Here is a 27477-nt window from a genome sequence, read left to right on the forward strand (position 1 = left end):
GTTTCTGAGTACTTGGCTGATTTCTTATGATTTTCAGTCAAGCAAAGAGTTTGAAGTTAGGCCTTGAAATACATCCACAGGTACACTTCTAATTAACTCAAATTATGTCAATTAGCCTATCAGAAGCTTCTAAAGCCATGACATCCTTTTCTGGAATTTTTCCAAGCTGTTTAAAGGCACAGTCAACTTAGTGTTTGTAAACTTTTGACCCACTGGAATTGTGAAATAATCTGTCTGTAAACAATTGTGGGGAAAATGACTTATGTCATGCACAAAGTAGATGTCCTAACCAACTTGCCAAAACTATAGTTTGTTAACAAGAAATTTGTGGAGTGGTTGAAAAACTAGTTTTAATGACTCCAACCTAAGTGTATGTAAACTTCCGACTTCAACTGTACATGTATAAGTGAATTTGTCCAAATACTTATCACACTTTCAAATGGTGGGACAAGATATATGAAGTGATTTCATTTCTAAATGGTTAAACAGATACTGTATTAAAAAACCCTTTCTGCACTTTCGCTTCATATGAAACATTTTGGATCTCAAATCTAAAATGCTGGAGTATAGAGCCAAATTAAAAGTTACAGCTTCACTATCCAAATAAATACGTAGGGGAGTGTATGCATGTGTGTGGAGCGGGGGGGTACATACTCTGCACTCGCATGTGTGTGGAGCGGGGGTACATACTCTGCACTCGCATGTGTGTGGAGCGGGGGTACATACTCTGCACTCGCATGTGTGTGGAGCGGGGGGTACATACTCTGCACTCGCATGTGTGTGGAGCGGGGGGGGTACATACTCTGCACTCGCATGTGTGTGGAGCGGGGGGTACATACTCTGCACTCGCATGTGTGTGGAGCGGGGGGGGGGAGTACATACTCTGCACTCGCATGTGGAGCACGGATCCTTATTCCACCTTTCTCCGTCCGATCGCTCACGACCCTCCGCATCAGTGCAGTCTGTCTTACTCAGACGAGCTTCAAGTCTTTTAATCTGCAGACAGACAGGAGGGGTTAATGGAGGCTAAGGAAAGGAGGTAGCACCCCCTCTGCTAACTAAAGCCCAGAGCAACACACAAAACTAAAGCCCAGAGCAACCCCCCCAGCCCGTACACACACACACCCACACCCACAGCCCAACGTCTTTCCTGTAATGCGAGTCACGTGAACAAGCTAGACCCGGAGCAGTTTTATTTAACCATCCACTTACAATAAATACCCCCCCTTCAAAGACCCAGGCAGCACACAGAGGGGCCAAGGGCAGGGAACAGGGCCCAGTCTATTTAAATCATCTGTACCACTTAAAACTTAAAGTGGAACTGACAGTGTTTTAGCAACATGAAATCTTATAAAAATCTGTTCATATAAACCCCCAGGAAAAAATATGACGCCATTTTCTGATGCTTAGATATGGTCATTTTCACACTTTCATAGAATATTTGGGAATGACATACAGTAACGCATTTGTGAAAATTCTATAGCAATACATACGTATATAGTGGGAAAGCGACAGTGTGTGTGTTTGGACAATGAATAGACACTGCAGTAAATAAAACGCATCGTCTCGACCAAACCTACAGCGTCGTTGTGTAAAATGGTACGCAGCATCATCTGGATATGTGTGCAACAAAAGTTCAACATTCACCTTCTGCTATCATTTCTGTCAAACCGCCTACGCATACGATTTGATGCATACGTTTGATACACCCAATGTATGCACCACACAGAACCCACAACAACTGCCCCTGTAACGCAATGCTGCAAGGCAAATGCAGAGTTCCATTGGAAATGAATGGACTTCTGGTGTTCCACAGCGCAACGACGCTCTAGGTGTGATCAAGGCATAATAAAAATGTGTACGTTTGTGTACAACTCTACACAGACCGGTGCGCCTTAGCCAATAAGAGCTGATATGCAAATAAGTAATTTGCCACACGGGTCGGCCATCATTCACTTTGAACTGGACTGTGTGTTTACAGACAGTAGCAACAGCGTGACTTTAGACCAATAGAACACATTTGCCAAAAGTCACAAAATACACCTGAATGGATTTCTGCGAATACGTAAATACCACGTGAGTCCACTTACATCTAGGAACTTTACAGTCCTATTGATCCAGCAACCATGAACAGGTGTCTTTCCCTCCTGAGTGGGTAGAGGAAGCGAACAATGTACCAGGCCAGCTGTAATTTATAACCTGAAAGCAGGAACTACCAAGAAACGTATTGGTGAATTATTTTAATCATGCATCGAACTGCATCCCTCTATTCGGCCAACAATGGAATTTGGAGTAAAAAATGAAGCATTTTTAAAATCTCTTATAAAGTATATTTTTTTGCATTAACTGAGTATATATTATTTTACTGATATTTTGATTATCTGTTTGTTTCATATCTGCCAAAGTAGTTAAAACGCTGTAAGTTCCACTTTATTCAAAACCATGTTAGCCTGTTTGCCTACAGCACAGTTAGCTCTCCTTTATCCCACCCCAGTGTGCTACATGCTAAAAATCCTATACCATCAGGCAGCATATCCTGTTCAATCTGGGCACATACAATACCGGCTAATAGTGTCTGGATTCTACAATGTTCTGCATAGGTTTTAAGTGTAAGAGGCTGAGCTGAATATGCCTGGGCTTGCAGTGTAGAGGAAGGATGTAATGAAGCACTCAAATCACTATATCAATGTGTGATGAGCAGACGGAATGGGACTGGGGTAACACTTCTTAATGAACAAACCCAGCAGATCTAGCCTTATGTGGTATATGACTGTTCTCACCTGCTTCCGTAAACCTGTGATAGTCTTCTGCATGTCCACCACAAAGTCTTGGAAGTCATTCAGCGAGGGCTCAATGCTTTGTTGCCAGGTGAGAGAGACATTCACAAGATTTTCAGGAGTGCCTTCACCTGGGCTGAAATATAAGAAAACACATCCCAAAATACAATCTTATGTTTTATAGCATAACTTTGTGAGTTATAATACTTGTAGTCACCACAGTCGTTAGCTATGACGCAGAATGGTTATCACATTCAAGGAACTTAATGTAGCCGGAGGTACCTGCTGTTCCTCTGTATGCTGTTGGCGGCAGGCTTCTCCTCTGCAGAGCTCTGGTCCACTGACCTGCGCCCTCTGAAGTGGTAGGACAGGGCATTGAACTGACCCTTGGTTCTGCAGTCTGGGGGTACAACAAATCACAACTTAAACAATGGGGCAAATCAGGAAACTCAGATTACATAAAGATGAATGAATTAAAGCTCTGGGCCCATGCCCTGTGCAGTCTTATCTGTGACGTGACCAGTGATGCTGGTGAGTACTGCTGGAGCTCTGCTGACAGTCTCTCACTCACACCTTAGTACAGTGTGGTGGTAGGTGGGGATCTGCCCTGAACATACACCACTTCATCTTCAGGTCCCCTTTCAACACACTTCAAAGAGTTTATCTAAGAGCAGGGCTACCAAGACGCCAGCCTCCCACACACCCACACACCATATAGACGGTTTCCCTGGCAACGTCATGAAAATGATGAACATGCATTGCAAGGGTAGAAGGCCCTGTGTTGTGATTCTGAATGGTCAGATAGCTAGCCACAATGACCAGATGCTGCCATGTGGGGTATCGTAGGTGGTTTGTTTCAGCTCGTTCTATCTTGTTTTTGATACCTTGTCTTGTTTTGAGGTGTTTTGACTTATAACACATCTATGATAAATTGGCAAACATGTACCAGCTAGCTAACAACTACAGCAATGTATTTGAGAGACAACAAGTGCTTACTGTGAAAATGCATTTATGTTTTCAATACATTTGGAGACAAAATATTATTTACATGTTGTCAATAATCCTTTTCTAAGCCAACACCATCTACTTTGCCCCCAAGATGCTCACACCCTCCTTATAATAGAGGAGCAATAAACCCCCTGACAGAAACCAGTTACACAGAGAGACCCTGTAATTGAGGTCCTGTAATTATGTGGGCTGTAACATACACTGTGGGAGATTCTCAGGTTGGGGTGATGATAAACAAGAGCTATAAAACACATATAACATGAAAAAAAACCTCAGCTATAAAATACTTATTCATCAAAAACAAAACTCTCCCTCACTCACATGCATGAAGAGAAAGACACACACACTCGCGCACACACACACTGTCTACAGTTTGTCTTGTCACACACACACACACACACACACACACACACACACACACACACACACACACACACACACACACACACACACACACACACACACACACACACACACACACACACACACACACACACACACACACACACAGAGAGAAACCAGAGCATAATTCTATCCGCTTCTCCTCTGATCCTCTCCATGTCTGACCCTCTTCTACTCTGACCCTTTCCAAGTCTGACCCTCTCCACATCTGACCCTCTACACCTGTGACCCTCCATATGTCTGACCCTCTCTATGTCTGACCCTCTCCAAGTCTGAATCTCTCCACCTCTGCCCCCCCTACTCTGACCCTCTCCACCTCTGACCTCTTCTACTCTGACCCTCTTCTGACCCTCTCCACATCTGACCCTCTCCACCTCTGACTCGCTTCTCCACTGACCCTCTTCTCTTGTGACCCTCTCCAAGTCTGAATCTCTCCACCTCTGCCCCCCCTTCTCTGACCCTCTCCACCTCTGACCCTCTTCTACTCTGACCCTCTCCACGTCTGCCCCTCTTCTCCTCTGACCCTCTTCTTCTCTGACCCTTTCCACATCTGACCCTCTTCTCCTCTGACCCTCTACACGTCTGACCCTCTTATCTGACCCTCTCCATGTCCGACCCTCTTCTCCTCTGACCCTCTCCACGTCTGACCCTCTTCTCCTCTGACCCACTCCATGTCTGACCCTCTTCTCTGACCCTCTCCACCTCTGACCTCTTCTACTCTCACCCTCTCCATGTATGACCCTCTTCTCCTCTGACCCTCTCCATGTCTGACCCTCTTCTCCTCTGACTCTCTCCCCATCTGACCCTCTCCACTGACAGGATATTCACTTTTTTATTAGCTTTTCCCATGTTCATTTGTGAAGGTTGAGTGAACTCAGGGTCAGAGCCTAAGAGAAAAAAGGAAAACAATCATCTAAGGATAAGAGACCACAGACGTAAATGTAATCCCAAAATCATTATGTTCTCAAGGGACACTATCTGAGCTCATAGCAAGGCCTAGTGAAACTAGTTGGCCGTTGTCCACGGCTGATTTTGAATAAAACATACTTCACTTATATTTCACTATATTTAATTTTACTTGATGAATAACCAAATTACCAATATTAATGTCACAAGCATGAGGCAACAGTTGAGGGTGGAGGGAGAGTGGGGTGAAAGTAGGGTGAGTACACCCCCCACCTGAATACAAACTCGTTTAACTTAAAAGTCCCTGAATGCCTACTCAGTGTACATCATGACATCATCTAAAACATTCAAAGGATCCAATGGAACAGTGCATTGTGATTAGTGTGTCTCACAGTAGGGAGTAAATAGCTTAATATGTGTAATAGCTGCTCACAGAAGCCCTGTATTCTCACCCAGCCACCCAGAATAAGTGGCTCAGAGTCATCCACTCAGGGGTTTGTTGGAGGGAAAATTCAGCTGCTCTCCAAAAACCAAAACCTCTCCTGCACCCCCAGATACCAATTCCAACTTTCCAACAATTTCCAATAGCATATCTACTAGCCTATGATTTGGCTGAAGAGAAGTGTCCCAAGTAATTCAATAAATTGGTGAATTGGTTGCGCTGCTTGCACATGTGACGACATGCTAACCAAATAATATATTTTAGTAGATGGGGCGAGACAAACCCCCACTGAAAGCCCTCATACTCATACCTACTGTCATCGCAGTCATGTACTGCTGGGTTAGTCAATGGAACCCTGGGATGGAATGTACAACATCAGTGCTAACTCTCAATATAATATGTAACTCTTACAATCACATGGTAATGTCTTAAAAAGCCTGGTCATGAACCAGGAGTCTGGGGTCAGAGGGTAGTACCAGGAGTCTGGGGTCAGAGGGTAGTACCAGGAGCCTGGGGTCAGAGGGTAGTACCAGGAGGCTGTGGTCAGAGGGTAGTACCAGGAGTCTGGGGTCAGAGGCTAGTACCAAGAGGCTGGGGTCAGAGGGTAGTACCAGGAGGCTGTGGTCAGAGGGTAGTACCAGGAGCCTGGGGACAGAGGGTAGTACCAGGAGCCTGGGGTCAGAGGGTAGTACCAGGAGGCTGTGGTCAGAGGGTAGTACCAGGAGCCTGGGGTCAGAGGGTAGTACCAGGAGGCTGTGGTCAGAGGGTAGTACCAGGAGCCTGGGGTCAGAGGGTAGTACCAGGAGCCTGGGGTCAGAGGGTATTACCAGGAGGCTGGGGTCAGAAGGTAGTACCAGGAGCCTGGGGTCATAGGGTAGTACCAGGAGCCTGGGGTCAGAGGGTAGTACCAGGAGTCTGAAGTCAGAGGGTAGTACTAGGAGTCTGGGCTCAGAGGGTAGCACCAGGAGGCTTGGTTCAGAGGCTAGTATCAGGAGACTGGGGTCAGAGGGTAGTACCAGGAAGCTGGGGTCAGAGGGTATTACCAAGAGGCTGGGGTCAGAGGCTAGTACCAAGAGGCTGGGGTCAGAGGCTAGTATCAGGAGGCTGGGGTCAGAGGGTAGTAACAGGAAGCTGGGGTCAGAGGGTAGTGCCAAGAGGCTGGGTCAGAGGGTCGTACCAGGAGGCTGGGGTCAGAAGGTAGTAGGGAACAGTAGAGCAGGTAGCTGATTACATATATCTCTCAAGACAAACACACTACCAAAATCTGAAAAATAACCCATGGCATTTATTGTAATGTTGATCAAAGGTTCATTCTTGACCCACTAATCAATTCCAATTATACCCACACTCTAACCTATACAGCCACAACTGGGGATCCAATCTAGCTAGTCAATGGCCCTTTTCACTGTGATGAGACAACGCCTGAAGACATTTGTATTATTTAATCTCTGTCCTATCTTATCTGGGTTTGTTGTTTTCACATGCAGGCAAATGACAGCAGTCATACAGATAGCAGTGTGAGACAAATGCACAAAGCTTTTGTAAATGCAGTCTCAAACACTGTGGGGCACTGACCAATTATTACCCAAAGCCTAGTCAGGTGTCTCGTAATCAAATGTAGAGCCTCTCTTGTCCTGTTTCTTCCCACATCACATTCCACAGAAATAAGCATCCAAATATTAACCCTGCGTAACCATCTATAACCCTGTGTACCAACAGTACCAACAGTCTGGGTATCTTAAAAAATATATTTGAAGCAGTAAATCCTCAAATTATTCCATTCTGATGAAGAAGAAGAGGAAGTTGACTCAAGAGTATTGGACCATATATACACTCCACAACATGTAAACAGCATCAACACAACAAATCCCAGAGACTCCCCATTCCCACAGATCACTACTTTTCACAACTTGCAGACTTGTTTACGTGTTGCTGTGAGTTTTGTTGCCAACCTTACTTTGCTACCTGACAACTTTTTAAATCAAATCAAATCAAATCAAATCAAATTTATTTATATAGCCCTTCGTACATCAGCTGATATCTCAAAGTGCTGTACAGAAACCCAGCCTAAAACCCCAAACAGCAAACAAAAAACTTAAAACTTAAATTTAAAAACTTTTTAATTACTGTTAATGTTTTTATATTTTTTCCCCTCACTCAACTTTTTTTCATTCAACTTTTTCACTTTGGACGCTTTATCTGGACATGGTTCGTCAGGACCTCCAACAGCCGAAGCTAAGTAGTAACATTAACATGATGCCTTCTAATTGCAGCTTCAGACACAATCGTTAGGCAAGGGTAATTTCAGTGTAGGAAAGGATGAAACAGCGTCTGTGCCACCAGTAAGTACATATAGTAACGTTAGTATAAATCCCCTCGCACGGTCCCCGCAGCCGGACAACTTTCTCACGGTTTCTGGAGGGAAATGCTGTAGGAATGCTCAACCGGTGTCGCTCAGCCGACAGAAACTTTCAACCGGTTTTCCCCATTAAGCAGCGAGTCGGAGTCTGAGGCCGAGCCTTCTCTTGTCTCTACTCCTCCCGTTACAGGGTCTGAGACGCCGAAGCTCCCCACCATTAGCTCTGACAAATTGAAAACCATAGTCATTGGCGACTCCATTACCCGCAGTATTAGACTTAAAACTAATAATCCAGCGGTCATACACTGTTTACCAGGGGGCAGGGCTACCGACATTAAGGCTAATCTGAAGATGGTGCTGGCTAAAGCTAAAACTGGCGAGTGTAGAGTATAGAGATATTGTTATCCACGTCGGCTCCAACGATGTTAGGATGAAACAGTCAGAGGTCACCAAGCGCAACATAGCTTCAGCGTGTAAATCAGCTAGAAAGATGTGTCGGCATCAAGTAATTGTCTCTGGCCCCCTCCCAGTTAGGGGGAGTGATGAGCTCTACAGCAGTCTCACAACTCAATCGCTGGTTGAAAACTGTTTTCTGCCCCTCCCAAAAGATAGAATTTGTAGATAATTGGCCCTCTTTCTGGGACTCACCCACAAACAGGACCAAGCATGGCCTGCTGAGGAGTGACGGACTCCATCCTAGCTGGAGGGGTGCTCACATCTTATCTACCAACATAGACAGGCTCTAACTCCTCTAGCTCCACAATGAAATAGGGTGCAGGCCAGGCAGCAGGCTGTCAGCCAGACTGCCAGCTTAGTGGAGTCTGCCACTAGCACAGTCAGTGTAGTCAGCTCAGCTATCCCCATTGAGACCGTGTCTGTGCCCCGACCTAGGTTGGGCAGAACTAAACATGGCGGTGTTCGCCTTAGCAATCTCACTAGGATAAAGACCTCCTCCATTCCTGCCATTATTGAAAGAGATCGTGATACCTCACATCTCAAAATAGGGCTACTTAATGTTAGATCCCTTACTTCAAAGGCAGTTATAGTCAATGAACTAATCACTGATCATAATCTTGATGTGTTGGCCTGACTGAAACATGGCTTAAGCCTGATGAATTTAATAATATAAATAATAATAATATGCCATGTGTATCCAAATGCATACATTCTACGTATGGGTGGTCCCGGGAATCGAACTACCCTGGCGTTACAAGCGCCATGCTCTACCAACTGAGCTACAGAAGGACCACAAATTTACTGTGTTAAATGAGGCCTCACCTCCTGGTTACACTAGTGACCATATCCCCCGTGCATCCCGCAAAGGCGGAGGTGTTGCTAACATTTACGATAGCAAATTTCTATTTACAAAAAAAAAGACGTTCTCGTCTTTTGAGCTTCTAGTCATGAAATCTACTACTGAAAGAGCTGCTTCCTGTGCTTGGCCCTCCTATGTTGAACACAATAAATGGCTCTCTATCCACCGGATGTGTACCAAACTCACTAAAAGTGGCAGTAATAAAGCCTCTCTTGAAAAAGCCAAACCTTGACACAGAAAATATAAAAAACTATCGGCTTATATCGAATCTTCCATTCCTCTCAAACATTTTTGAAAAAGCTGTTGCACAGCAACTCACTGCCTTCCTGAAGACAAAAAATGTATATGAAATGCTTCAGTCTGGTTTTAGACCCCATCATAGCACTGAGACTGCACTTGTGAAGGTGGTAAGTGACCTTTTAATGGCATCAGACCGAGGCTGTGCATCTGTCCCCGTGTTCCTAGACCTTAGTGCTGCTTTTAATACCCTCGATCACCAAATTCTTTTGGAGACATTGGAAACCCAAATTGGTCTACACGGACAAGTTCTGGCCTGGTTTAGATCTTATCTGTCGTAAAGATGTCAGTTTGTCTCTGTGAATGGTTTGTCCTCTGACAAATCAACTGTACATTTCGGTGTTCCTCAAGGTTCCGTTTTAGGACCACTATTGTTTTCACTATATATTTTACCTCTTGGGGGTGTCATTCGAAAACATAATGTTAACTTTCACTGCTATGTGGATGACACACAGCTGTACATTTCAATGAAACATGGTGAAGCCCCAGAATTGCCCTCACTAGAAGCCTGTGTTTCAGACATAAGGAAGTGGATGGCAGGGTAGGCTGGTGGTTAGAGCGTTGGACTAGTAACTGTAATGTTGCAAGTTCAAACCCTGAGCTGAAAAGGTACAAATCTGTCATTCTGCCCCTGAACAGGCAGTTAACCCACTGTTCCTAAGCTGTCATTGAAAAAATAATTTGTTCTGACTTTCTTGGATATAGGGGGAGCTATTTTAATTTTAGGATGAAAAACGTTCCTGTTTTAAACCAGATATTTTGTCACAAAAACATGCTCGACTATGCATATAATTAACAGCTTTGGAAAGAAAACACTCTGACGTTTCCAAAACTGCAAAGATATTGTCTGTGAGTGCCACAGAACTGATGTTACAGGCAAAACCCAGATAAAAATCCAATCAGGAAGTGCCACATTTTTTGGAACCGCCTCATGCCAATGACTCCTTATATGGCTGTGAAGGAGCTAGGAGTCAGCTTACGTTTTCCACGTTTTCCCCAAGGTGTCTGCAGCATTGTGACGTCTTTTTAGGCATTTCCATAGGAGAATGGCTGTAAGAGACCATATGGGGCGAGTGGACGCATGGTGTCTCCGGGAGAAAACCTTGCGTAAAATACTGAGGTAGCCATTTTTCCAATCGTTTCTTATGAGAAACCAACTGCCTCCACGGATATATTATCGAATACATATGTTAAAAACACCTTGGGGATGGATCCTATACAACGTTTGCTGTGTCTCTGTCGATATTATGGAGCAAATTGTGAAAAAAGTTTGGCGTTATAGTTTAATCTGTTGATCCTACCCCCTACTTTTTCGAATATTCTGTTAAAAATCGCGCAACATTTCAGCGCCCTGCTACTCATGCCAGGTATATAGTATATGCATATGATTAGTATGTGTGGATAGAAAACACTCAGACGTTTCTAAAACTGGTTAAATCACGGCTGTGACTATGACAGAACGTGCGTTTCATCGAAAAGCGCAGGAAAATCTGATATAAATAAATATATCAATGAGCCACTTGAATGTATTGTTGAATGGAAGCCACATTACCTGGAGCCGAGATTGCAATTCCTACAGTTTCCACACAATGTCACCAGTCTTGTCAATTGCCTAACCTTTGTTTCTTGGTCAAACGAAGAAGAGACAGCCCATTTCTTCTGGTCTCCGACCGGATATTTTGGTTGAGATTTATCCGGACATTATTTCAAGACGTAGAGCTATAGAATATACATCGCCTCGTGATCAATTTGATAGATTATTAACGTTTACTAATACCTAAAGTTGCATTACAAAAGTATTTCGAAGTCTTTTGTGAAAGTTTATCGTCGACTTTTTTAATTTAAAAAAATGACGTTGCGTTATAAAACGCTGTTTTTTTACTTGATCACACAGTCTTCATAGATCGATATCTAGGCTATATATGGACCGATTTAATCGAAAAAAAGACCCAATAGTGATGTTTATGGGACATCTAGGAGTGCCAACAAAGAAGATTGTCAAAGGTAATGAAGTTTTATATTTTATTTCTGCATTTTGTGTTGCGCCGACTATGCTAATTATTTTGTTTAGGTCCCCTGCAGGTCTTTTGGGGTGTTGCATGCTATCAGATAATAGCTTCTCATGCTTTCGCCGAAAAGCATTTAAAAAATCTGACTTGTTGGTTTGGATTCACAACGAGTGTAGCTTTAATTCAGTACCCTGCATGTGTGTTTTAATGAACGTTTGAGTTTTAACGAGTGCTATTAGCATTTAGCGTAGTGCATTTGCATTTCCAGATGTCTAGATGGGACGCCTGCGTGTCGGGTCGACCTAAGAGGTTAACCTGTTACTCATGCCCCCTACTTTTTCGAACATTCTGTTAAAAATCGTGCAACATTTCAGCGCCCTGCTGCTCATGCCAGGAATATAGTATATGCATATGATTAGTATGTGTGGATAGAAAACACTCAGACGTTTATGAAACTGGTTAAATCACTGCTGTGACTATAACAGAACGTGCGTTTCATCGAAAAGTGCAGGAAAATCTGATCACTGAAAATGGAAATAAATATCCATGCGCCACGTCCAGGAATTGTTAAAGGTGAACCGAATTAAATGAGGCCGAGGTTGCAGTACCTACAGCTTCCACACGATGTCTAGAGTCCTGTCATTTGCTTCGGCTTTGATTCTTGGTCAAACCGAATCAAGGGAACCGATTCCCTCCGGTCTCCGACCGGATGTTTTGGTTGAGATTTCTCCTGACATTTTTTCCAGACGGACACCTATAGAATTTACATCGCCTCCTGTTGAATTGTATCGCTTATTAACGTGTACTAATACCTAAAGTTGCATTACAAAAGTATTTCGAAGTGTTTTGTGAAAGTTTATCGTCGAACTTTTTTAATTTAAAAAAAAATGATGTTACGTTATGAAACGCTATTTTCTTTTTTTATCACACAGTCTTCATAGATCGATATCTAGGCTATATATGGACCGATTTAATCGAAAAAAAGACCCAATAGTGATTATGGGACATCTAGGAGTGCCAACAAAGAAGATGGTCAAAGGTAATGAATGTTTTATATTTTATTGTGCGGTTTGTGTAGCGCCGACTATGCTAATTATTTTGTTTACGTCCCCTGCGGGTCTTTTGGGGTGTTACATGCTATCAGATAATAGCTTCTCATGCTTTCGCCGAAAAGCATTTAAAAAATCTGACTTGTTGCCTGGATTCACAACGAGTGCAGCTTTAATTCAATACCCTGCATGTGTATTTTAATGAACGTTTGAGTTTTAACTAGTACTATTAGCATTTAGCGTAGCGCATTTGCATTTCCAGATCTCTAGATGGGACGCCTGCGTGCCAGGTAGGAGCAAGAGGTTAAGTATTTTCGGTCGATTTCTCAGCCAAGCGGGATGAAACAAACGTGACGTTTTTCACCTACAAAAATATTCTTTTTGGAAAAAAGGAACATTTGCTATCTAACTGGGAGTCTCCTGAGTGAAAGCTTCTGAAGTTCTTCAAAGGTAAATGATTTAATTTGGTTGATTTTCTTATTTTTGTGAAAATGTTGCCTGCTGCCAGCACAGCCTAGCATAGCATTATGCCATGCTAAACTTACACAAATGCTTGTCTAGCGTTGGCTGTAACGCATATTTTGAAAATCTGAGATGACAGTGTTGTTAACAAAAGGCGAAGCTTGTGTTTCAATATATTTATTTCATTTCATTTGCGATTTTCATGAATAGGAAACGTTGCGTTATGGTAATGCACTTGAGGCTATGATTACGCTCCCGGATACGGGACTGCTCGTCGCTAGAGGTTAACTGACTTGCCTAAATAAATAAAGGTTTAAAAAAAAGAAAACGTTCTACTTTTAAACTCGGACAAAACAGATATGCCTGTTCTAGGTCCCAAGAAACAAAGAGTCATCTCAAATAAAACTGTGAAGACCTCGGAGTTACTCTGGACCCTCTGGACCCTCTCTTTTGGCGAACATATCAAGACTGTTTCAAGGACAGCTTTTTTCCATCCAACTTCTTAAGGATAGGGGGCAGCATTTCCACTTTTGGATAAATAGCGTGCACAATTTCAACTTCCTGCTAATCATGCCAGGAATATATTATATGCATATGATTAGTAGGCGTGGATAGTTTCTAAAACTGGTTCAATCATGTCTGTGACTATAACAGAACTTATGTAGCAGGCAAAACCCTGAGGAAAAACTGTTCATATTCTTTCCTTCTTTTTTTTCCTCTGACCGTTCCCTTGTCTTTGCCAAGATAAATTTGATAGTGCCCATTTTACAGTTCCTACGACTTCCACAGGATGTCTCCAGTCTTTGGAATTGGGTTGGAGTTAATCATTGGTGCAACGAAGAAGAGGCACATCCTGGAACAATGCTACACTGTTGATAGTTACGCAAGAGGGAAAATGGTGCATGTTTTGTTTACTTGCAAACAGCTGGAGGCAGGGCTTTCTCCTATAGAGTTCCATTTTTATGGAATGGTCTGCCTACCCATGTGAGAGACGCAGACTCGGTCTCAACCTTTAAGTCTTTACTGAAGACTCATCTCTTCAGTGGGTCATATGATTGAGTGTAGTCTGGCCCAGGAGTGTGAAGGTGAACGGAAAGGCTCTGGAGCAATGATCCGCCCTTGCTGTCTCTTACTGGCCGGTTCCCCTCTTTCCACTGGGATTCTCTGCCTCTAACCCTATTACAGGGGCTGAGTCACTGGCTTACTGGTGATTTTCATGCCGTCCCTAGGAGGGGTGCGTCACTTGAGTGGGTTGAGTCACTGATGTGATCTTCCTGTCTGGGTTGGCGACCCCCCTTGGGTTGTGCCGTGGTGGAGATCTTTGTGGGCTATACTCGGCCTTGTCTCAGGATGGTAAGTTGGTGGTTGAAGATATCCCTCTAGTGGTGTGGGGGCTGTGCTTTGGCAAAGTGGGTGGGGTTATATCCTTCCTGTTTGGCCCTGTCCGGGGATATCATCGGATGGGGCCACAGTGTCTCCTGACCCCTCCTGTCTCAGCCTCCAGTATTTATGCTGCAGTAGTTTATGTGTCGGGGGCTAGGATCAGTTTGTTATATCTGGAGTACTTCTCCTGCCTTATTCGGTGTCCTGTGTGAATTTAAGTATTCACTCTCTAATTCTCTCTTTCTCTCTTTCTTTCTCTCTCTCAGAGGACCTGAGCTCTAGGACCATGCCTCAGGACTACCTGGCATGAAGACTCCTTGCTGTCCCCAGTCCACCTGGCCATGCTGCTGCTCCAGTTTCAACTGTTCTGCCTGTCCCAGACCTGCTGTTTTCAAATCTCTAGAGACTGCAGGAGTGGTAGAGATACTCTTAATGATCGGCTATGAAAAGCCAACTGACATTTACTCCTGAAGTGCAGACTTGCTGCACCCTCGACAACGACTGTGATTATTATTATTTGACCATGCTGGTCATTTATGAACATTTGAAAATCTTGGCCATGTTCTGTTATAATCTCCACCCGGCACAGCCAGAAGAGGACTGGCCACCCCTCATAGCCTGGTTCCTCTCTAGGTTTCTTCCTAGTTTCATGCCTTTCTAGGGAGTTTTTCCTAGCCACCGTGCTTCTACACCTGCATTGCTTGCTGTTTGGGGTTTTAGGTTGGGTTTCTATACAGCACTTTGAGATATCAGCTGATGTACGAAGGGCTATATAAATAAATTTGATTTGATTTCACCAAAGACATAGAAAGACAATACACTATGTCTGTGACAAAAAGTAGTGCACTATTTAAGGAATAGGGAGTAATTTAAGACAGAATGAATGTGTGTTTTATATTCTATGTTACCTACCTTCGCAGCAGTCCTGCCACATGCGCAGGTCAATGTTGGGGACGTCGTCACAGCTGCCATATCCGTGGGGCAGCTGTGCCACGCTGAACACGTCTTGCTGGATACGAGTGATGTTGTCACCGTTGTCACACAGCACCCTCGTCAGAGATGCCTGCTTCAGCTGGGTCAGCTGGGCCGGGTTGAATACACCTGGGTTCTCATACCAGAACCTGGAAGCACAACCCAGGAGGAGAGGATGGAGGGTTACATGTAAACCCACACCATATAGACAAAACCTACACTCTCTCTCTCTCTCTCTCTCTCTCTCTCTCTCTCTCTCTCTCTCTCTCTCTCTCTCTCTCTCATCCTTCTCATCTTTCTAAAAAATGTGTTGATGATGAGCATAATTAATTTGACAAGAATTGGTAGCTGAGGGGATGTGAGCTCACCGGTCCCCATCTCTAAGGCGTTTGAACTGGGCAGCCAGCAGACACATGAGGGTGGGTCCCAGCCGGCTCCCAGGAACCAGGTCCTCAGCCATCAGAGCAGGGAACAGGTCGATGTTCAGGGGAGTGCCGTATAGCCTGGAGAGATAGGAATAGACAGACAGTCACAGCACTGTAACTCAACCCCAATGGAGCCACAGTTCAAGTGTGTCTGCAAATGATTGATAGCTAAAACCTGGTTTGCACCTCTGCAGCTTCTCCCTGACTTGGGGGTTCTGGATCTCGTTCCTCAGGTCGTCAAAGCTCTGTGCCGAGGTCAGGTTACAGAAGGTCCGGTAGTCGTTGTAGGGCGGTATCCCATGATCCCTTCCTCTCTGGATGTTCATGGCGGCCAGGTCCAGCGCCACGGAGTGGGCCATGGAGAACAGCCTCTCCGTCAGCTCCGTGTTCAAGAGCTGGGTCGACACGCGCATCTTCCCCGCCACGCCGAACAGGCCACGCAGTAGGGGGTCGATGCCCCCCTCATTAACGATGCGGAAGGGGGAGAAGAAGGCACGGTGCAGGGAGATGTGGCCCTGGGGGATGGGCTGGAAGTGCTCATCCAGCCGGTACAGGATGGGGTTGATGAGGGTGTGTCCGAAGCGGAAGGCAGCCGTGGCGAAGGCGTTGAGGATGCCGGCGTTGATGTTGGGGTTGTAGCCGTGGTAGTCGCCAATCAGCTTCCTCCCCACGTCACCCATGATCTGAGGGAGGGGGTGACCATCATCATCATCATCATCATCACCAATAATAATCATTTACAGAGACAGCACCTTTCATCAATCTGAAGACCTTTCACAGGAACATTGGTTAGATCTATATAGTAGAGTAGTCCTTACCTTGGTTAGAGTACGAGAGAGTACTAGATCTATATAGTAGAGTAGTCCTTACCTTGGTTAGAGTATGAGAGAGTACTAGATCTATATAGTAGAGTAGTCCTTACCTTGGTTAGAGTATGAGAGAGTACTCGATCTATATAGTAGAGTAGTCCTTACCTTGGTTAGAGTATGAGAGAGTACTAGATATATATAGTAGAGTAGTCCTTACCTTGGGAAGCCAGTGGTTGTAGGTGATGTGCTGCATCTGTGCGCCAACTATCTTCCTCGCCTCATGGTAGATGGTGTCTCCGTCCCAGTGTGGGTTGAGTCTGAGCAGCTCTGTAGCTATGCGGTTGTGTTCCCTGAACCACACGGTGTGCATGGCTGTCAGACCCAGCTGCTCGTTGGCCCTGTGGTCTCCAGCCAGGAAGCAGGGAATGGGGCTCTCGTTCTCATCCCTCATACACTCTGTAGGGGGCCCCGTGGCGAAGGGTAGCAGGGGCTTCCCAGAGCGCTGGACGATGCCCTGCCTCAGCAGTCCCCTCTGACTGGCCAGGTCGCGGACCTCCTCTGACTCGTGCCGTGAGCTGCCGTACACGTTGGACGCGTCGATGTACGATGTCAGCTGGTTGATCTGTTCCCGTGGAAACACGCTGTTCATGAGGAGTGATGTCATGCCGCTGCCGCACACGGGACTGGAACGCACAAAGAACATGCAGCGTGCCCCGCTGCGCGCCTGCCGAGGGTCCCCCGGGGGGAACTGGATGGGGAAGCAGGGAGGGTCATTGGTGCACACGTTGGTACACAGCTGGCCATCTGAGAAACGTGATTGGCTGAGGGCGGCAACTGTGGAATCTAGATCATGGTCCAGGAACTGTCCCCACTGCATGAGCATGTGGGTGTAGTGGTCATCTGGGGTGATGGTCTCCGTGCCGATCATGGTGGTGGAAACGAGGCGGGGCAGAGGCAGGGCGTGGCCGTTGTGATGGCGGCTGCTGGCGCCATGCGGCAGGTTGAAGCCGTTGTCGTAGACTGACTTGAGGAGGCGCTGGAAGGCGGTGAGGGAGGCGCCCCACATGGGGTGCTGCAGGTTGTTGCAGGTGCCGTCGTGGCTGCGGTACTTCTGGTGGAAGCAGATGTCAGAACAGTTGTTGATGCGGCGGTGGGCCGTGCAGCCTGACAGGTTGGCGATCACTTCCAGGAAGTGAGGGGACACCAGGTCATTGTAGCGGAATGCTGGGGACGAATGGAGGGACAAGAGGTGTACTTTATGGTGTACTGTATAAGGCCACATACAGAGGAAACAAGCACAGGGCTGTGTACTACACCACTATATCAATATAGTTCCACCTAACAGAGGAGCATGTAGGCTGCTAATGTTTGCCCTAGGAATGTAAACCTGCATCTTGAGGGCCAAGAGTGTTCCTCTGACATGCACTAACTCCCTGGGAAACTAGACAGCTCCTGTGTTACAGCTCAGTGTGTGTGTTTGTATGATGTGTGAGGTGCTTTGTGTAACTCAACTCAATGGGGAAAAGTGAGACTTCTAGTCAGAATTCAGCTGGCTGATGAAACATCACCAACCCTCCCATCTCCCCCCGAATCCCACCCTTCCACCTCCACCCTCTGGTCATTCACAGAATTGATCCAGCCATACACAACCTTCGGGGTAGCAGTGTGTGGGTGGAGAGGGTGTCCCAGGTCACATAGACATAAACCAAACAGGCTACATTATTTTTGCTGACATGCAAAAGTTAGGGCCCGGTGTAACAATGAACACTTGACTGTTGTCATAACCAGTGAAAACACTGAGCCTTTCCTCTCTCTCTCTCTCTAGCTCGCTATCTCTTTCTCAATTCAATTCAATTCAAGGGCTTTATTGGCATGGGAAACATGTGTTAACATTGCCAAAGCAAGTGAGGTAGATAATATATAAAGTGAAATAAACAATAAAAATTAACAGTAAATATTACACATACAGAAGTTTCAAAACAATAAAGACATTACACATGTCATATTATATATATATATACAGTGTTTTAACAATGTACAAATGGTTAAAGGACACAAGATAAAATAAATACGCATAAATATGGGTTGTATTTACAATGGTATGTGTTCTTCACTGTTTGCCCTTTTCTCGTGGCAACAGGTCACAAATCTTGCTGCTGTGATGGCACACTGTGGAATTTCACCCAGTAGATATGGGAGTTTATCAAAATTGGATTTGTTTTCAAATTCTGTGTGGATCTGTGTAATCTGAGGGAAATATGTTTCTCTAATATGGTCATACATTGTGCAGGAGGTTAGGAAGTGCAGCTCAGTTTCTACCTCATTTTGTGGGCAGTGAGCACATAGCCTGTCTTCTCTTGAGAGCCATGTCTGCCTACTGCGGCCTTTCTCAATAGCAAGGCTATGCTCACTGAGTCTGTACATAGTCAAAGCTTTCCTTAATTTTGGGTCAGTCACAGTGGTCAGGTATTCTGCTGCTGTGTACTCTCTGTGTAGGGCCAAATAGCATTCTAGTTTGCTCTGTTTTTTTGTTAATTCTTTCCAATGTGTCAAGTAATTATCTTTTTGTTTTCTCATGATTTGGTTGGGTCTAATTGTGCTGCTGTCCTGGGGCTCTGTAGGGTGTGTTTGTGTTTGTGAACAGAGCCCCAGGACCAGCTTGCTTAGGGGACTCTTCTCCAGGTTCATCTCTCTGTAGGTGATGGCTTTGTTATGGAAGGTTTGGGGATCGCTTCCTTTTAGGTGGTTATAGAATTTAACGGCTCTTTTCTGGATTTTGATAATTAGTGGGTATCAGCCTAATTCTGCTCTGCATGCATTATTTGGTGTTCTACATTGTACACGGAGGATATTTTTGCAGAATTCTGCGTGCAGAGTCTCAATTTGGTGTTTGTCCCATTTGGTGTTTGTCCCACCAAGTCTTGGTTGGTGAGCGGACCCCAGAACTCACAACCATAAAGGGCAATGGGCTCTATGACTGATTCAAGTATTTTTAGCCAAATCCTAATTGGTATGTTGAAATTTATGTTCCTTTTGATGGCATAGAATGCCCTTCTTGCCTTGTCTCTCAGATCGTTCACAGCTTTGTGGAAGTTACCTGTGGCGCTGATGTTTAAGCCAAGGTATGTATGTATGTATGTTTAGGCCAAGGTATGTATGTTTTTTGTGTGGTCTATGGCAACAGTGTCTAGATGGAATTTGTATTTGTGGTCCTGGTGACTGGACCTTTTTTGGAACACCATTATTTTGGTCTTACTGAGATTTACTGTCAGGGCCCAGGTCTGACAGAATCTGTGCATAAGATCTAGGTGCTGCTGTAGGCCCTCCTTGGTTGGTGACAGAAGCACCAGATCATCAGCAAACAGCAGACATTTGACTTTGGATTCTAGTAGGGTGAGGCCGGGTGCTGCAGACTTTTCTAGTGCCCGCGCCAATTCGTTGATATATATGTTGAAGAGGGTGGGGCTTAAGCTGCATCCCTGTCTCACCCCACGACCCTGTGTGAAGAAATGTGTGTGTTTTTTGCCAATTTTAACCGCACACTTGTTGTTTGTGTACATGGATTTTATAATGTCATATGTTTTACCCCCAACATCACTTTCCATCAGTTTGTATAGCAGACCCTCATGCCAAATTGAGTCGAAGGCTTTTTTGAAATCAACAAAGCATGAGAAGACTTTGCCTTTGTTTTGGTTTGTTTGGTTGTCAACTGGGGTGTGCAGGGTGAATACATGGTCTGTTGTACGGTAATTTGGTAAAAAGCCAATTTGACATTTGCTCAGTACATTGTTTTCATTGAGGAAATGTACGAGTTTGCTGTTAATGATAATGCAGAGGATTTTCCCAAGGTTACTGTTGACACATATTCCACGGTAGTTATTGGGGTCAAATTTATCTCCACTTTTGTGGATTGGGGTGATCAGTCCTTGGTTCCAAATATTGGGGAAGATGCCAGAGCTAAGGATGATGTTAAAGAGTTTTAGTATAGCTAATTGGAATTTGTTGTCTGTATATTTGATAATTTCATTGAGGATACCATCAACACCACATGCCTTTTTGGGTTGGAGGGTTTTTATTTTGTCCTGTAACTCATTCAATGTAATTGGAGAATCCAGTGGGTTCTGGTCTTTAATAGTTGATTCTAAGACCTGTATTTGATCATGTATATATTTTTGCTCTTTATTCTTTGTTATAGAGCCAAAAAGATTGGAGAAGTGGTTTACCCATACATCTCCATTTTGGATAGATAATTATTCGTGTTGTTGTTTGTTTAGTGTTTTCCAATTTTCCCAGAAGTGGTTAGAGTCTATGGATTCTTCAATTACATACAGCTCTCTCTCTAGCTCGCTATATATTCTCTCTCTCTCTCTAGCTCGCTATATATCTCTCTCTCTAGCTCGCTATATATCTCTCTCTCTCTCTCTAGCTCGCTATATATCTCTCTCTCTCTCTCTCTAGCTCGCTATATATCTCTCTCTCTCTCTCTCTAGCTCGCTATATATCTGTCTCTCTCTCTCTAGCTCGCTATATATCTCTCTCTCTCTCTCTCTCTAGCTCGCTATATATCTCTCTCTCTAGCTCGCTATATCTCTCTCTCTCTCTCTCTAGCTCGCTATATCTCTCTCTCTCTCTCTCTCTAGCTCGCTATATCTCTCTCTCTCTAGCTCGCTATATCTCTCTCTCTCTCTCTCTAGCTCGCTATATCTCTCTCTCTCTAGCTCGCTATATCTCTCTCTCTCTAGCTCGCTATATCTCTCTCTCTCTCTCTCGCTCTCTCTCTCTCTCTCTCTCTCTCTCTCTCTCTCTCTCTCTCTCTCTCTCTCTCTCTCTCTCTCTCTCTCTCTCTCTCTCTCCCTCCCCCCCTTCCTCATAAATCCTAAATATGGGGGGACCAGTCCCCTTGTTTCGGTCATTGGACACATTGCTTTCACCCGTGATAACAGACCATATTAGGCATGACGTATCGGTAGTAAAACCCTTTATGAGCATCCAGTCAAATGGGTCAGAATGAGAAGAACATGTCATACAGATGTCATAAACATCTACAGCCAGAGATGTTTACAAAATCCAACTGAAGAAACCCATTGAATGTTTGTGGATTGGGGCGTTGGCATGTCCTCCTCACTTCCATATGTTCACATTACATAGAAAGTCTGCTAACTCATAACTCAATCAACGCCTTATATGTCCTCTTTATACCACAGTATTGGCTTTCTGCTGTCTCACCTGTGCCGTTGGTGTCGACCATGAGGCCCTGGTTGACGTGGTTCTGGATGAGGAGCAGGGTTTGTTCGAAGATCTCCCCCGCCCTGGCCTGCCCCACTGTGTAGGGGTCCCTGGGGTAACGAAATAGGGCCAGCAACTCTCCAGGGGTACGAGGGTTACTACAGAGAGAGAGATGGAGGGGAAGGGAGGGGGTAGAGAGAGAGACCGAAGAGGGGTGCTTAGAGAGAGAAATGTGATCATGTTTAGATTTCTAATGTTTTCTTGGCAGTTACAACAACTCTAATGTGTCTGCCAGTATTGAATGATGAAACATCCCTCCTGACCCAAATGACATGAGCAGGCAGTAAAACTTCAACATGCACATTCTCCTAACCAACTTCACTTCCTTATATGGGCATCACATCCTTTGACGCCATCCCAACAACTACACTGTTATTTATGAATTGCTTTGAAAATTTCATTTATAAACCATGGCACACACAGACACACACACACACACAAACACACACACGCACGCATACAGTATGTACTATTACAAAGAAATACAGTATGTAGTATTACAAGAAATACAGTATGCATTATTACAAAGAAATACAGTATGTAGAATTACAAGAAATACAGTATGCATTATTACAAATAAATAAAGAAATATGTAGTATTACAAAGTAATACAGTAGGTGTCACGTTCTGACCTTTATTTCCTTTGTTTTGTCATTATTTAGTATGGTCAGGGTGTGAGTTGGGGTGGGCAGTCTATGATTGATTTTCTATGATTTGGGGATTTCTATGTTTCGGCCTAGTATGGTTCTCAATCAGAGGCAGGTGTCATTAGTTGTTTCTGATTGGAAATCATACTTAGGTAGCCTGGGTTGCACTGTTTGTTTGGGGGTGATTGTCTATGTTGATTGCTTGTTTCAGTGCAGTTCGCATTAGCGTCACGGTTGTTATTTCGTTTATTGTTTTTGTATAGGGTTTCAGTGTTCAGTTTTTTCTTTATTAAAATGAATGATGAACACATACCACGGCTCATTTTGGTCCTCCGATCCATCTCGCCTCTCCTCTTCAGATGAAGAGGAGGACGACCGTGACAGTAGGCATTATTACAAAGAAATACAGTATGTAGTATTACAAAGAAATCATACAGTATGTAGTATTACAAACAAATACAGTATGTAGTATTACAAACAAATACAGTATGTAGTATTACAAACAAATACATAAAAATGTAGTATTACAAAGAAATACAGTATGTAGTATTACAAACAAATAAATAAAAATGAAATACAGTAATGTAGTATTACAAAGAAATACAGAATGTAGTATTACAAAGAAATACAGAATGTAGTATTACAAATAAATTCAGTATGTAGTATTACAAAGAAATACAGAATGTAGTATTACAAAGAAATACAGAATGTAGTATTACAAATAAATAAGTAGTATTACAAAGAATATATAGTATTTAGAGGATCCAAATTAAGAATGTTTGATATGCTAGTCATATATAGTGATGATGACACATGGGGAGAATTGCAATCCAAGTCCTCAGGCTGTGAGAAGACCTTTACTGGATGCGCCAGTTACAGAGCACAAACACACAAGCCTGTGAAGCCACTGAGCTCTGGAGGCCCAGAGGCAAGTTCACTATCTGGGCATGTCATTAGAACAGAGCTAGAAATCCCTAGCTGGCTGGCTGGCTGCCTGGGTGTGTGTGTGTGTGTGTTTGCATACATGTGTTTGCATGCGTGTGTGTGCATGCGCGCGTGCATATAGAAACATGCTCCTGTTAACCACATCATCAGTTCAAAGAGCTTACACACAAAACATGACTCAAGATAAGAGTTCAGAAATGATAATGCAACAAAGCTTAGATTCATAAGCCTGATTCCAACCCGCTGACTAAAAGGGCATTTGACTTACCCATCAAACAGATGCCTCCTGGTGGATTCGATGGCACTGTCCACGTTGCGGATGGCCTCTTGAATAGACGACGTCACAAAGGTGTCCCCTTGTCTACTTACTGGAGGCACTGCAAACAGATAGGCACAAATCAACTAACACTGATAATAAAACAATAGAATAATTTGCCATAAACTGAAATTAGATGTTTCAACTGCATATGTCATCTGTTGTGCCGTGTTCAAGACAGCATGAGGTAGCATTATAACCTAGATCAGGGTTAGGCAACTAGATTCATGACTACATTGAGACACGATCATGTCTATTTTTGTATTCATGAGAATACTTGGGAACAGATTTCTTAAATTAAACAATTTTTCCTGGTGATTGTACAATTCATTTTGTTGGAGGGAACAGAACGCAGATTGGAGGGAACAGAACACATTTCTGGCAGGCTGCGTAGTGAAGTTCTACAGTGTGCCATGTAAAAAATTGAGTGTCTGATGTGTAGGCTGCAGACCCGTCCAACAACAATCCAACATGGTCACAGTTTGCTGTCGGCACGCTAGCTAGCATCGGCTACGAGACAGCGTGCAGGCAGGCCAAGGAAAATAAGCAACACTGGTGCTAAATTATGTTACATAAATTATGTAACACCAAATTATGGTGTTACAATAGCTGTGTTACAGCGGTCACAAAGCCTTGGTCCGGTGAGGAGTGGGGTGTGTGCAGGCTTTGGTTCTATCCCAGCAAAAACACATTTGATTCAGATGTGTTAGAGCAGGGCTGGAACAAAAGCTTGCAATGTCTGTAGTTCTCCACTATTAGGGTTAGCCTAGATTAGCATACTCTAGCTGTGTCTTACCTAGGACGGTGAGCACCATGCTAGCGGACTGGTAGCCAATAGGGTTGCGGGCGACACACTCGTAGCGTCCACCGTCGGCTAGACCCACGTCCTTAACCTCCAGGAAGCCCCAGGGAGGATGTGGAACTTCCCACTTTCCGTCACCTGGACACCGTCCTGCAGAGTTGCCGGGGGAGACAAGGGTTGAAAGGTCAGGAGGTGTGGACTAGTGTGGGGTAATGAGTGGGGCACTGCCTTGAGTTACACAGTCAAAGCCGTAGGGTCTGACAGGCCTGCTTAAACCCTACATCCCAACCCGAGCACTCCATTCTGCCACCTCTGGTCTCTTGGAACTACAACCCCTATGGGAGGGAAGCTCCCACTCAGCCCAGTCCAAGCTGTCCTGGCACCACAATGGAGGAACCAGCTACCCCCTGAAGCTAGGACAGCAGAATCCCTGCCCATCTTCTGAAAACATCTGAAACCCTACTTCTTCAAATAGTATCTTACATAATCCCACAGCACATATTAATCTATATATACAAAAATATGTGGACACCCCTTCAAATGAGTGGATTTGGTTATTTCAGCCACACCCATTGTTGACAGGTGTATAAATCAAGCACACAGCCATGCATTCTACATAGACACACAATGGCAGTAGAATGGCCGTGCTGAAGAGCTCAGTGACTTTAATTGTGGCACCGTCATAGGATGCCACCTTTCCAACAAGTCAGTTCGTAAAATTTCTGCCCTGCTAGAGCTGCCCCGGTTAACTGTAAGTGCTGTTATTGTGAAGTGGAAATGTCTAGTGGCAACAACGGCTCAGCAGCGAAGTGGTAGGCCACATAAGCTCACAGAACGGGACCGCCGCGTGCTGAAACGCGTAGCGCGTAAAAGTTGTCTGTCCTCGGTTACAACACTCACTAGTTCCAAACTGACTCTGGAAGCAAAGTCCGTTGGGAGCTTCATGAAATGGGTTTCCATGGCCGAGCAGCCGCACACAAGCCTGAGATCACCATGCGCAATGCCAATGATCAGCTGGAGTGGGGTAAAGCTCACCGCCATTGGACTCTGGAGCAGTGGAAACACGTTCCCTAGAGTGATGAATCTCGCTTCACTATCTGGCAGTCCAATGGACTAATCTAGGTTTGGAGGATGCCAGGAGAACGCTACCTGTTTGGTGGAGGAGGTATAATGGTTTGGGCTAGGCACCTTAGTTCCAGTGAAGGGAAGTCTTAAAGCTACAGACACTAATGACATTCTAGACGACTCTTTTTTCCAACTTTGTGGCAGCCGTTTGGGGAAGACCCTTTCCTGTTTCAGCATGACAATAACCCTGACCTCAACCCTATTGAACAGATTTTGGATGAATTGGAACGCAGACTGCAAGCCATACCTAATCACCCAGCATCAGTGCCCAACATCACAAATGTTCTTGTGGCTGAATGGAAGCAAGTCCCCGCAGCAATGTTCCAACATCTAGTGGAAAGCCTTCCCAGAAGAGTGGAGGCTGTTATAGCAGCAAAGGGGGGGACCAACTCCATATTAATGCCCATGATTTTGGAATAAGATGTTAGACGAGCAGATGTCCACATACTTTTGGTAATATAGTATATATAATACCTTTCGCGAACTAACACTAGCACTTTTTTATTTATTTATTTCACCTTTATTTAGGTAGGTAAGTTGAGAACAAGTTCTCATTTACAATTGCGACCTGGCAAGCTGCTGATAGCTACTTTACTGAGGAAAAATGTACTTACTATGACTGTGATATGTGGTTGTCCCACCTAGCTATTTTAAGATTAATTCACTAACTGTAAGCTAAATTACCAAAATGTAAAAAATGCCTGACCAGTTTGGGTTATATGGAGACTATAAAATCAGCTTGGGTTACATGATATACGAGGCTGTACAAAACAACTTGTTTCATATATATATAGGCCTACTAACAGCCATCACCTGATCTGAACAGGCCTTGACTTTCTTTCCCCATCCCTCCTTTCCCCATCCCTCCTTTCTCTATCCCTCCTTTCCCCAACACTCCTTTCCCCATCCCTCCTTTCCCCAACCCTCCTTTCCCCATCCCTCCTTTCTCCATCCCTCCTTTCTCCATCCCTCCTTTCCCATCCCTCCTTTCTCCATCCCTCCTTTCCCCAACCCTCCTTTCCCCATCCCTCCTTTCTCCATCCCTCTTTTCCCCATCCCTCATTTCCCCATCCCTCCTTTCCCCATCCCTCCTTTCCCCATCCCTCCTTTCTCCATCCCTCCTTGCTCCATCCCTCCTTTCCCCATCCCTCCTTGCTCCATCCCTCCTTTCCCCATCCCTCCTTGCTCCATCCCTCCTTTCTCCATCCCTCCTTTCCCCATCCATCCTTTCCCCATCCCTCCTTGCTCCATCCTCCATCCCTCCTTTCTCCATCCTTCCTTGCTCCATCCCTCCTTGCTCCATCCCTCCTTTCTCCATCCCTCCTTTCCCCATCCCTCCTTGCTCCATCCCTCCTTTCCCCATCCCTCCTTGCTCCATCCCTCCTTTCCCCATCCCTCCTTCCATCCCTCCTTTCTCCATCCCTCCTCTCCCCATCCCTCCTTGCTCCATCCCTCCTTTCTCCATCCCTCCTTTCTCCATCCCTCCTTTACCCATCCCTCCTTTCTCCATCCCTCCTTTCCCCATCCCTCCTTTCCCCATCCCTCCTTTCTCCATCCATCCTTTCTCCATCCCTCCTTTCCCCATCCCTCCTTTCCCCAACCCTCCTTTCTCCATCCCTCCTTTCCCCAACCCTCCTTTCTCCATCCCTCCTTTCCCCAACCCCTGTCCTCAGCGAGAGCCTGGCTATACTAGCCTTGTTGCCTTGGAGGCTGTGACAACGGAAACCAGTAGTTGGTGACC

General features: G+C 44.8%; 1 protein-coding gene across 1 annotated transcript in view; it reads right to left on the bottom strand.

Moving 5' to 3' along the window:
- Positions 1 to 27477, bottom strand: part of LOC124001192 (peroxidasin-like) — a 90658-nt gene that overhangs the window by 4315 nt on the left and 58866 nt on the right. Inside the window, 11 exon segments of the mRNA XM_046307801.1 lie at positions 883 to 996; positions 2781 to 2913; positions 3060 to 3177; positions 15322 to 15530; positions 15750 to 15884; positions 15993 to 16489; positions 16833 to 17839; positions 21842 to 21999; positions 23762 to 23870; positions 24606 to 24716; positions 24719 to 24761. Coding sequence (XP_046163757.1) covers positions 883 to 996; positions 2781 to 2913; positions 3060 to 3177; positions 15322 to 15530; positions 15750 to 15884; positions 15993 to 16489; positions 16833 to 17839; positions 21842 to 21999; positions 23762 to 23870; positions 24606 to 24716; positions 24719 to 24761 — 2634 coding nt within the window.

This window comes from Oncorhynchus gorbuscha, linkage group LG17 (genome assembly GCF_021184085.1).
Source record: "Oncorhynchus gorbuscha isolate QuinsamMale2020 ecotype Even-year linkage group LG17, OgorEven_v1.0, whole genome shotgun sequence".
Taxonomy (NCBI): domain Eukaryota; kingdom Metazoa; phylum Chordata; class Actinopteri; order Salmoniformes; family Salmonidae; genus Oncorhynchus; species Oncorhynchus gorbuscha.